Here is a 12,547-nt window from a genome sequence, read left to right on the forward strand (position 1 = left end):
ACAAAAAGAAGACATACATTTGTCATACAAACAAAACATATTAAAGTTTCACTCAACTTATGCAGAAAACTATTGGCAGAAGTAAAAAAAGTGGATTGGGAAAAATTAGTATGTCAGAAAAATAAATATATGCATATATACAAAACAAGAGTAAATTGAATAAAGACTACAGTGCTAATCATTGTCCAAGAACACAATTTTGTTCTCTGGTGATTCTACGTTAAAATAGATTATTTTCTCATCACATCTAACTACTACTGCTTAAACAAAAGATATCAAAATTAAAACATTTAAAACAAAAAACATAAAGAACACATCTTGTGTTTGATTTTATTAATTTTGTACATGCCTTTGCAAATAGTATCATATTCAAACAAATTGTTGAGGTGTAAGAACTGCCAATGCCAAGAAATCAATAGTTTCCATACGAAGAACAGCCTCACATAGGGCGAATTATTCGTTATGGTGTAAGGAAAAAAAGATGTGTTCTTTCCTCACCTGCAAATAGGGCATAAATTCCCTTAATTACGATCAGCCGTCAATGTTGGTGTTTCCGGTACTTGAGTCTCAGAGGAACACTGGTTTGGTCTGAGAGTCGAAAAATTAGCATTGGCGTTTTCACAGGAAGTAAATTCAGAGTAAATATATGCTGTCTAAAACAGCAAATCCTGCTGCCACTCCACCCTCATCCGAGGAAGAAACCTTGGTCCGCATTAAGTAACCACTTTGATTATTCACAATCACCTTCGTCTTGTTCCTGCAGAGTTCAACAAAGTGTAAGCAGCAATCAGTCCTACACATGTAAAAGGATCTAAATTTAATCACAAGAAAGAGCAGAGGATCTTGTTGGAAGCAGAAAAGCTCCAACAGTTCATTTACTTTGTATTTTGATAGGGCAACAAATGCAAAAACTATGTGGAACACATAAATATGGCAAAGACTGTTGGCAAGAGCATGCATTAAGGCATTTTATTGATCGGAATTATTTGAAACAGAAATAGAGGAACAATAATTAAAAATTGAAAGGGTTGCAATTTTTTTTTTTTTTTCCAAGCTTACATTACAATGCTTCATCTAAAATTTTTATGTGTTGATTTCTTAACTACGGGTATTTGTAATTAGTTGCACTATGGGTCAAACTTTAATTGAGCACATCTTGTTGATCTACAGAGAAGTCTCTCTATTTCAACATATCTGAGCACACTTTATTGCTTTTAAGTTATTTTCCTAGTGAAAATTTTAAAATTCATGAGAATAATCCTCACCTCAAATATGTAGAATAAATCCCGAGTTCTGACACAACATGCTCGTTATGAGAAATGCCTTGTCGCATCAAGATTGCAGGGGAGATGGTTGGAAATATTCGTTGCATGAGAATGTACGCTGCATCTTCCTCCTCGCTGCCTTCCTTGGTCATTTTTTGCAAGGCCACCCTAACATCATCACCATATATATTGTTGCCTATATATGAAGTGAACGAATGCATTATCAATATATATATATACACATAACTATGTAGACGAGCATTGCCAGTAGCTACATTGACAGTTCAGATATCAGACCTCCTCCTTCTCTTTGGGGCTTCATGACATATAAACCAGGCCTCTCGATTGCATCCTTGACAATGCTTGAGTCATCAAGGCTCCATAACCCTGCAAAGCATTTCCGCACTTTCGCAATGTCATCTTTGTTTTCCAGAAACCTGAGGCAAGTAAAAACAAAATAGTCAAAAACAACTTCAGGCTTTATGAAATCCATATTTCGATCAAATATGCAGAGAGCAAAGAGGTCATTTGGAGCTTGTGTGAGTGATAAGTGAAGATGTGCACTACAAAAAAATGTCAATTTTGTAACAAAATTTTTTCGTTCTTAAATCTACTTTTTCCGTTACTAATGATATTAGAGACGGAATTAAGAATGGAAATACGTTAACTATGTGAACTTTAAGAACGAAATTCCGTTACAAATATACTATTTTTTTGTAGTGGTGATACCCTTTGACAGATAGTGATTATATGTACTTGAGGCATTTATACTTTATACGTTTACTTTGCCTATCAAACTAAAGACAGCTATCATGACATGTTACCATCAGCATACCGCCCATATTGTTAATTTGTGTTCTTATTTTTAATTTCATCAACACTATTTATTAATTTGCACTTTCGTTTAATACCCCTTCCATCCTATTACTTTTACTAGTATAGTGCAGACTTAGTTTTTAGGTTCTAGATTTATATATATATATTTTTTTTCCCCTACCATTTTGCCTTTAGTTTTTGTTTGGAACGAATTGTGGGTAAATAAAAGGAAAATTGTAAAACTTGGAACATTCTAAATAAGAGATATAGCAAAAGATTTGGGACGAATATAGTATTAAATATCATATACCTTTCAAGCTGATTCGGTTTCGCCAACTCCTGTTGAATCTTCTTGGTACCAGCTAAATGATATCCAATTGAAGGGCATTTGATAGCACAGGACTTTTCAATCAATAATCTTGCACTCCATTCCTGCAAGAACGAATCAAAAACTGCTGATGCAAAATCAAATTTCCTACCTACATAACTTAGGATATGCTAAATGTTGCAAAGGTTGAATCTTGTTCCCTAATCAATTGAATGTCTTGTTAGAAATCCTGAGAATCAGAAGCATTGCTATAAATTTAGGAAAAATAACAATCTTCATCTTGAAAGATCGAGATTCTAAAAGGGACTTTTCAGAATAATAATCTACTTACAGAGTCTGAAGGATAGTCAGTCGGTGCATATCCAGCCCTGAAATAAACTACAGCAATTGCTTCACCGTCCCTATAATTTTATAGTCTCTAAGATGTTAATACAGTGTAGGAGCTCATTCAGTAAATTCAAGAAATGAAAATTTATATTAGTTATGTAGACACTAACACAACAAGAGTTCCATCTGCAAGAAGCTCCCCTTCTGCATCAATCTCTGCAAGGGTCTTCCTAATACTTCTAACTTGATATGTATTTTCAGTTAAGGAATTCGGGAAATGATTTTAGTGCCAGATTTAATGAAGATGGTGTAGCATGGTACATTTTTTACAGAAAAAAGCATTAAAATACTCCATTATTAGTTTATACATCGGGTAACAGAAAATGGAGGGATATCTTTCCAGCAGTACAGTGGAGAGCCAATGCTGATCGTACATGTTCCTTTCTTCGGTTTGAACAACAATCATAACCACAGCCCTGCAGTTTGTTCAAAACTCAACACTTAGTAATCTGTCACAAACAAAAATTGTATCATGCAGCTATTAATATAACCTAACCTTGGATTATCATACTCGGTCCAAGCTTTAGATATTGCTTCAGCAAACTGATCAACAGCATTGTTTTGTGGGATCCTTTTTGGATCTAATCTAAGATGATCTTTAAATTGATGAAGCAAGGTCCTGAAAAGTTTAACTGCCCTTTCTTATGGAAGCTTAAGTTCATTTATAAGCTGCCGCTTGAAAAATAAGATACTTATGCTTATATATTCTAACAATAATTTTTTAGCAAAGAAAAGAAAACCTGTACCCTACACGAACACTATTGACAGTAAAATTTCCCAAGCATTTAACAATAATTTGAAATGAAGAAATAAAGAAAGAGAAAAGAAAGCAAGAAACAACTACAGCTGGCCCAGAAGAAGATAACGGGAAAAGATAAACAAACTAACTTGGATAAACAAAGTTTTTCCTCTTTACAGATCTGGATAGAGAGTTCATACTGGGGTGTTGTGAAACTAGTTATGTTATAGAGTGGCATTCACATAGTTTAGTTTCCGGTTCCACTTTAACCAGCAGGGTTCTACCCTTCCAATCCACCTAAACTTTCTTTGTTTTCTTGTTATCCTTCTTCTGTTCAAGCCGACATGTCTGATCAATCCTAGTTCATGTAAACCATGTATTCTCTTTACCCTTTCCGCTTGCTAGAGCATTTCTCATACCTAATCTTTTCTAAAAAGGCAATTATCGTCCCCCTAGAGACGAGCATCGTAGGTGCATGCCATAGCCACCTCGTTTGAAAATTCTCAATAGCAATCTTCTTTGACCATGATGTTGTCTGATAATTTGGATACAACACCTTCGTGTGCAGCCAATTTAATTGGTAGGTTGTCACTTGTTAGAACAAAATAAAAGCAATAGGATAATCAAACAATACCAATTATTTGCACAATTGCCCTAAAGCCACTAGGCTCCTTTGTTACCAATATCAAGAATAATCTCTCTAAACCCCGGATAGCTTCTTTTAAATACTTCTTCTAAACCCTAGTTACTAAAAATAAAATAAGACCACTTAATAACTAAGGGGCAAGTCCAGTTCAAAATATAATATCTTAATAGAAAAGAAATAGATAAAGTCTAAAACCGCGAACAACAAGCCTTAGTCCATCCCCGTCGTCAATATACAAGCTTCGGTCGAGACATTACTTTTTCTTTAATCTTAACTTCATTCTTTTCATGCTCTTTTCGATCTTGCTCTCTATCAAATTTCATCATCCTTTAAAATAACCTTGTCCCCATCGAAGTATGAGAACAAGAAATGAGCTTTGATCTTCCACTTGTTCTCCTTCTTTACAAGCTCGATCCAACGTTTTTCGGGTGATTGGATTATGACACAGGGTTAAGTCACCCGTCAGCACTACTTGACCGCCCTTCCATTCAAAGGACATAGTTATAGCTTCCCAATTTGTTCAAACCTCAACGTGGCTAACCAAGCTACACTAAACTTAAATTCACCACCCTCGAGGGGAAACACAAAACAACCATTTGTTACCTCGCAGCCCGGTAATGAGATCGTAATATCCCGGCATGATCTCATCTTCTTCTATCCCCTAACTGGACTACTAACCTTTCTGTACAATCGGGTGGTAGTGGTAGAATCGATATTAAGGAAAAAGATATAAAATTGTGACTAGCGCCATCATTGATTAATATTGTTTACCTTCATTCCTAGCACAACTCTATGCAACCATATAATCCGTAAGCTCGAGAAGCCCTAGAGAAAAATGCTACGGTCTCCTCTTCTATCAATCCAATCTTCCTATCCAGTAGGTACATAATATTTGAACGGTTGAAGGTAAAACTTATGTCTTCTTCAACTATCATCATTTGCAATTGTTTAAGGGAGCATTCAGGTCTTGGGGTGTATAGTTTTTTGCAGTGAAAACGCTCGCAATTCAACAAATACCTAGCTTGGCCACCCTAAACGTAGATCATTTTGATCGAACTACATCAACAAATTTGTCCTTTTGTGTGCTTTTTTTTATTTTTTTTGATTTGCTAATTTCCGCAACAAATCATATTCATTGTCGGGGAAATAGAGCTTGTGTATGATGTCAAGTTGCTCAAATTTTGGTATTGGTCTCTGCTAGCCTACACCTGAAGATTATCTCAATGTCTCTAGACAATTCCATGGCCGTCTCTAGGTCCCTGGACCGAAAAAGATTTTGGTTTGGGATTTGAATAGTAAAAAAATTGAATTTGAAAAATTGTATGATGGGATATAAATAAGTGTTCGATTTGATATTTTGAATGTAAAATTGATTTTTAGTATAATATAAAACATAAAAAATAGGTGTTTGATTTGATTGTTTTGGAAGAAATTTGACGAATAGTACAAATTTTGTAAAATGTGAAAAGAACACACCCTAGTCGTTCTCCTATTGATCTTTTTGTTGCCATGACGACGGGATCAAAATCCGGAAGAGCAGACCAATTGTTAGAACAAGATAAAAGCAATAGAATAATCAAACAATACCAATCGTTTGTACAAAGAACAATCAAATGGATCCACCAAGCTCCTTTATTACCGATATAAAAAATAAGCTCTCTAAACCCTAGATAGACTCTTCTAAAACTAAACCCTAGTTGCTAAAAATAAAATAAGTCCGTCCAATAGTTAAGGAGCAAGCCCAATTCAAAATATAATATCTTATAGAAAATCAAATAATTAAATTCTAGACCTGCGAACAACAGGCCTTAGCCCATCGCGTTGTCAATATACAAGCAATGGTCGAGGCTCTACATTCTCTTTAATCTTAAGTTCGTGCTCTTCATGCTATTTTCGATCTTTCTTTCTATCATGACTCCAATTTACGAGGCTCCACATTGTGTTGCACTCGTTCCCCAATATATATGTTCAAGGAGTCCACAGAGAGATACTATCAGTTTTTTTATTAGGTATTTGCTATTGTGCATTTTGATGAAAATGGGTACTGTCGTAGTATGTTGGTTTCAACAGAGAGATACTATTAATTTGGTTTCAACAAGAATGCAGGAGTAAGGTTTGAATGCAACAATAATTAATTTGGATATACTCAAGAGACAATTGTCAGAGACCAATGCTAATGAAAAAATAAATAAATATTTGATGTATGCAGTCATAATTCATAAAAGTTCAATCAATTTGTGTGTGGTGCAACTGAAGAACATAAAAATACCATTAATATTAATTAACCTGTGAAGCTCGCTAACAAGACAGCTCAGCCCAGGAAATGAAGAAGAGATTGTGTTGATCTCTATCTGGAGCAGTAAATTAGTTTGTTGATCCAGCATGTAGTCTGATCGATGTAATCCTAAGCGTATATCCTAATTTTGAAGTAGGAAATACATCAGCATCCATTGCAATAAAAAATAAAAAATAAAAAAAATAAAAAAAATAAAATTATAAAAGAAATAAACAACAAAACAAAATTTGTATGTTGAAATGAAAAATGGAACTTAATGAGCTCCACCAACTCACAATAGGAACAGACAATAAGTATGCGCTGCCATTCATTTGAAACTGATATTTAACAGGAGACACGGGCTAATACCAATGCGAAAACTTGTTTGGAAACTTCCTTTTACTACAAAAGACAAACATAATAATAAAATAAAAAAACTTATAGTAGATAAGACAAACCTAATAAAAAGTAGGTGTATTAGTATAAAGACACTGAAAAGAAAAACATGGGCAACTATTTCATTGTTCCTAGCCATTGCGGAAATCTAAATAGAATCTTGTTTAGCTACAGGTTGTTTCTAAATGTTTTTCCCATGGCATGATGTATCATTCGATCTGCATGGTCACAAGTGTGGGGAAGGTCACAATAGTGGTTCTTGCGTAAGATAGTCCACTTTTGTCTAAATTAGTGGACATCTGATTCTGAAAAACACATAACTGATATTATCTAATATGAATACTTCATCCCCTAGAATTTCACCCAAGACATGTAATTGGACAGGTGAGGATTGTGATAAATTGGGGTACATCATGTAACCAAGATTGTCCCTGCAGTGGTCTTCTGATGTTTTGGTGCCATAAGAAGGATGAGGTGTCAGTCACAATGAACTAGGGTAGTCGATTTTTCATTTTGATTTTAGTTGCCCTTTTTGTCCAAGAGGAACACTTTACTAAGCTCCAAACACAATATGCAGGGTAATGACATGATATTAAGCTAATGATATATGTCAATCTGCATTAGGAATCACTAGTTTCTTCATTGACCTTAGGGAAAAATTGATTAGTGTAATATAAAGTTCTACTAGAGAAAAGGGTAGAAAACGCTAGAAATCAAATGATATGCTAAATTAAGGTAGTCCAATAACTCATTATCATCCTGTAGGGTTCGACCTACAAATAAGCATCTAAAGACGGAATTGAGAAGAAATAAATACACTAAAACTGTTACATTTGGGGGAATTTATGAGACTTTTATTAATAATGAAATTATGGTGTATTTATAACCTTATACAAAAAAGATAAACTCAAATAATAAGCTAATCTTGTATATATGCCTAAATAATAACCTAATCTAATAGATATGCTTAGATAATAACTATTAAATGTAAATAGTATCAACCAATATCTATCTATAATATATATCAACACATCGCATCAAACTCAAGTTGGTACTATGAAAGCCAACTCGAGTTTGGCAAAAGAGTCTGGATGTGGAGTTAAATATGGACGATCCTCTGTCGCAATGGTGATATTTAACTCTAATAAATTAAAGTTTTGGTCAAGTTAGGATTTTTAATGGTCACAATCTTCTGTCGTGGTGGCGACAACGATCCTCTGTCGTTGCAATGGCATCAAGTTAGGATTTTTTATGACATCGATCCTGTGTTGCGGCAGTGGCAATAGAGATCCTCTATCGCTGTGGCAACACTAAACCCTAAGAAAGTAAACTTTAGTAGACAGAAACTCTAGATAGATAATTGAATATCAAACCAAAAACTTAATCAAGAAACTGAAAACTATAAGTTGAAAATATCCTATTATGTTGTCACCGAAAAATTCTAGCAATTGGACACTGGAAGCACTTGCACATGCGGCTAAAGTCCGTGGCAACAAAGTTGTCGACCGGAGTTGACCAATGCAAGTAACTCACATGCACTATTTTTTACGATGACATTTAGTGGCAATTATCGTCTCAGAATTAGAAACAAGGTGGCGGTGGTGGTTTAGGTCGGATGCATTGAAAAAGTAACAATTATATGGGATTAGAATGGGATATATATTTTCAAAATGACAATGAATCTCAAATTCGAAAGGCAGTCGTTCGGGTACATTCCCGTAACTTGGAATATACCCGAAGAAAACATAGCTTATGTTACATTTTGGAAGAATTTCTGAGATTTTATTTAATAATGAAATTAGGGTCTTACAAATGGGATAAACTCAAACAACAAGATATGCCTAAATAATTAAACTTGATCTAATAGATATGCCTAAATAATAAAACCTAATTTAGTAGATATGCTTTAATAATAACTATTAAATCTAAAAAGCATCAATCAAAATATCTATCTAAAAGATATCTAAAAGAAATAACGGGGCAGGGCAACAATCCAAAGTGTGGTTAGAAATGAAGATGATAAGGAAATTGAGTAGGCTACGTAAAACAGATAGGCTATATAATATTCTATACTCCGAGTAGTTATCATTGTGTGTCGCACGAGTGACATTATGTGTGATATTTAGCTATCCAAAATGATCAATTGTTTCATTATAACTTCAAAAGTGAATAAGTTTGATACCATAGTGGTTACTAATCCTGAAACAATATTAAGACACTTGATGTAGCGCAACTAGAATTAATTCATGTGAAGTGATTAAATCAGTTGGCAGTTGTGAATTTGATTTGGCAAGGGGGCAGGTAAAGAAGGAAAAGATAAGTTATGATGTGCAAGCAATGTACATGTTTTTCACATTAACATAATATTGAAGAAATGGATCCTAAAAGTCGGGTAAGCTTCTAATGATAGCAAACAACTTCAAAGTTTCATAACTGCAAATAACAAAAAAGTTAAATCAAGTTAGTCTGATTTCCCGCCCACAGAACCTCTTTCAAATTCAGAAAGTGAATTTCTTCATGGTTAAAGGATTCATAAATTATACCTCTTTCTTGTTCATATCTAACATGGCAGCATGAATATCTAGGAGCCTAGATGTAAAAGCATCCACTTTCTTGGTCCTGCAAAAGACGGAATGAATAAAATTAGAAAATATGCACAGAATGGGTACAAAGAAACTAACATCTTTCGACAGCATACCAACCAGCATTATTCAAATATATATTTGCTAAGATTGGCAGTGAATTGGACAAGTGAATGCCTGAAACACAAGAATTGATAAGCAGAAATGCTGCAAGACCTTTAACCTGGAAAGTGATTCCTGTAAGAATTTTGCATCCAAGCTCACACGGTCAATTAGTTCATTGAATATGGGAGCCACTTCACAAGCTTGTTTCCAGTGACTCTCTGGAAACAGCATAGGCAACAAAGATATAGGTGCATGAATCAGACCCACACCAGGCACTCTCCCTGAATCCTGTATATTCGAACAAAACAGAATTCAAGTAAAACAGAAAGAATTAATATGAAGGCCGGTCATTCAGCTCATAAATCACAATAACACTAAGAAATTGCAAAATATTTCACTGCTAAATGTCCAGTACAGAGTTGAGTTTGAAGTATATTACAAAACTGAAATCAGGTTAAATCATGCGTCAATATCGATACATTCAAATATTGAAGAAAGAACTTCCTATTAGAGATAAATCTATATATTGTAAATACAGTGCCACAGTGAGCTAGCAAATAAAACTGTGCGGAGTAGGACAGTAGAGGTATCTTCAGACATTGGCCACGCTTCATGCATCAATGCATGTACTTTCAAAGATGGAATGCGTTAGTTCTATTAGTATAGTATAACAAACAGGTTTAAAGTAACAAGTACTCGTGAAAAGACTAAAACCCCATTTGGATTTGAAAGCGGATTTTAAATGAATAAATTTGAATTATCTCAAATTTGAAATACTTTAAAATTTAAATCCATTGTTTGGTATTAGGAAGTATTTAAAATGACATAGTATTAAAAGGTATTTGAAATGTTAAAAGAAGATGGATTTATAAATCCACCTTTAACTTCATTTGAAACTAATGTATTTAAATCAAATAAATGGATTTAAGAAAGTAATATGAAATCCTTTTTAGCCCAAATCACCCCAACCGGACGAGGCCTAAGATCTTTCAGAACTGCAAGTTCTTAAAAGTAGGGATGCCCAATATTGTTGCAAGTTGCAACTCTTTAATACTGATACCAGTGAAATGGAATAAGTTACTAGTATGCTACGGAAATATATAATAGAAATTTCTATTCTATGAGGAAGGCTCAAAGTGATGACATCAAAGTTCCTAATGAGACAATAAAAGGCCACTCCCCAAATATTTTAATGTATTCAGATACCCTAAATCTATGGGAAATGAGTCATATTGACTAATGCCAATTCTCAATTTACAATGAATTGAACTCATTGAAGTTAATAACAATCAATAATAGGTTGATAAAACTGCAACAGATTCGTATAACACCATGGAAAAACTTTGAGAAAAGAACTTCAAGTTTTCTCTTTACAATTAATTGAAAGGAAAAGGAGAACACACACAAAAAACATCTTACAGGGTCGACTTCAAGAGAGATCAAGATCAAAGGTGCTTAATTTTAAAAAGAAACAAAATCGTTTGATTTTAGGCGATTAAAGGAGAAGAATATTCGATAACCAACCAAGTGCTCAAAAAACTAATAGCAAGTCAACAAGCTGGACTACATGAAAGTCTGAATTATGAATAGGCAGCCAAGCAAGAGGAACATTGAATGCAAGAAACTACACCCAACCAGTTTCTAGGAACAAACACCACAATAAGCTCACCGATCCTTAACACTTTCCATTCTAACTCTACACGTACATTTCAATCCAACAAAAGACCAGCAAAACTCTGGAAGAACTACAAGAAATAACAGAACTAATGAAACAACTCAAAACACCAAAAGAGACAAAGATTCAATAACTAACACCATCTTACCAAATTCAGTTCAGTTCCAGAAATCCAAAAACATTAAACAAATCGCGATGAATGAACTTAAAGATCATCATAAAAATCCCTACAATAAATTAATTGAGCAACTCTCGTGATCCCCCAAATGAACAACCACAAACCCTAAACCGCCCCTGGTACAAAATAGATTCAATACCTAACCAAATTAAGTTATAATTGAACTGGAATTCACCAGGAACAACTCCACCCTCCAAGGTGAAAAGTGAAAACGCAACATGCTATGTAAACTGAATGATCGTGCACTCCCCTCCGCCGATTTCCTAAAGCGAGTAAATATCATCTAAAAAGGCACAATCAGTAATCTCTAAGTTCAATCTATATGGACCTGCGAACCCTTGTCTCCAACGACGAGGCCATGAAGAGAGCTCCAAACGAGAGCATCATACGCCATATTCTGAATCAATTTTTGATCCAGTGTCTGAGGATCAGAAATTGATTTAGGCATCTCTACTTGGTTCTCAGTCCGGCCGCCGCATTTCAATTGCGAAACTGGTGATGATATGTTATTGGCCATGGAAATAATGGAGGGTTTGGGATGGGGGAACTGGAAGTAGTTTTCGGTGCAGTGGGATTGGGGTGGCTCTACAGCGCAGCGAATCTTGTGGCTGATTCCTGAGGCCTGAAAGTGATGAAGCATTTCTGAGTGGCCAATTTCAGGACTCAATTAGTTGGGGAGTGAGAGTGATGATCTGACACACGGTTATGATGCTACCAACCGCAGTCAATCCTCCTTCGCTCCTTAATACGGACGAAAGGTTAAAAGTTCAGTTTAATCGACAAATTTTGTTGACATATTATTAAAAATATAGGGTAAATTCTATAATATCCTTGCACATGTTTTATTTATTGCATTGATTGTGCGAAATTTTTTTATTTTGATAGTTGGACTTACACAACTTTTACGTAAAAATATCTTAAATAATTTTTTTAATAAAATAAATAAATTAATAATGGATTAATTCTTGTTATATAAATTTTATAAAAATTATAAAAATAAATAATTGATCAACTATTTATTTATTTATTTTATTAAAAAATTATTTTAATTATTTTAAGTTTTTTATTTATATAAAATTTGAGTAATTTAAATTTTTATTTAGAATCAAATATTAATTTTGGACGATGAAAGTGTTTTATGTGAATTTACGTTAA

General features: G+C 34.2%; 1 protein-coding gene across 2 annotated transcripts; it reads right to left on the reverse strand.

Annotated features, from left to right (window-relative positions):
* Window positions 1-273: 273 nt before the first annotated feature.
* On the reverse strand, window positions 274-12,092 carry LOC127244871 (glutathione synthetase, chloroplastic). 2 transcript variants are annotated; one of them, XM_051265431.1, is made up of 12 exons: window positions 11,721-12,092; window positions 9,658-9,827; window positions 9,396-9,471; window positions 6,451-6,598; window positions 3,293-3,428; window positions 3,127-3,212; window positions 2,907-2,982; window positions 2,741-2,810; window positions 2,392-2,513; window positions 1,563-1,702; window positions 1,266-1,461; window positions 274-757 (listed from the first exon to the last, which is right to left on the reverse strand). In XM_051265431.1, exons 1-12 carry the CDS (start codon window positions 12,030-12,032, stop codon window positions 634-636), a joined length of 1,656 nt encoding a protein of 551 aa, XP_051121388.1. In that variant the 5' UTR covers window positions 12,033-12,092; the 3' UTR covers window positions 274-633. The 2 variants fall into 2 exon arrangements, with proteins under 2 accessions (XP_051121388.1, XP_051121389.1); XM_051265432.1 differs by having other exon boundaries at window positions 3,293-3,415; window positions 6,468-6,598; window positions 11,721-12,091.
* Window positions 12,093-12,547: the final 455 nt, after the last annotated feature.

The sequence above is a fragment of the Andrographis paniculata genome, unplaced genomic scaffold (assembly GCF_009805555.1).
Source record: "Andrographis paniculata isolate CXL003 unplaced genomic scaffold, ASM980555v1 Contig21END, whole genome shotgun sequence".
NCBI lineage: Eukaryota > Viridiplantae > Streptophyta > Magnoliopsida > Lamiales > Acanthaceae > Andrographis > Andrographis paniculata.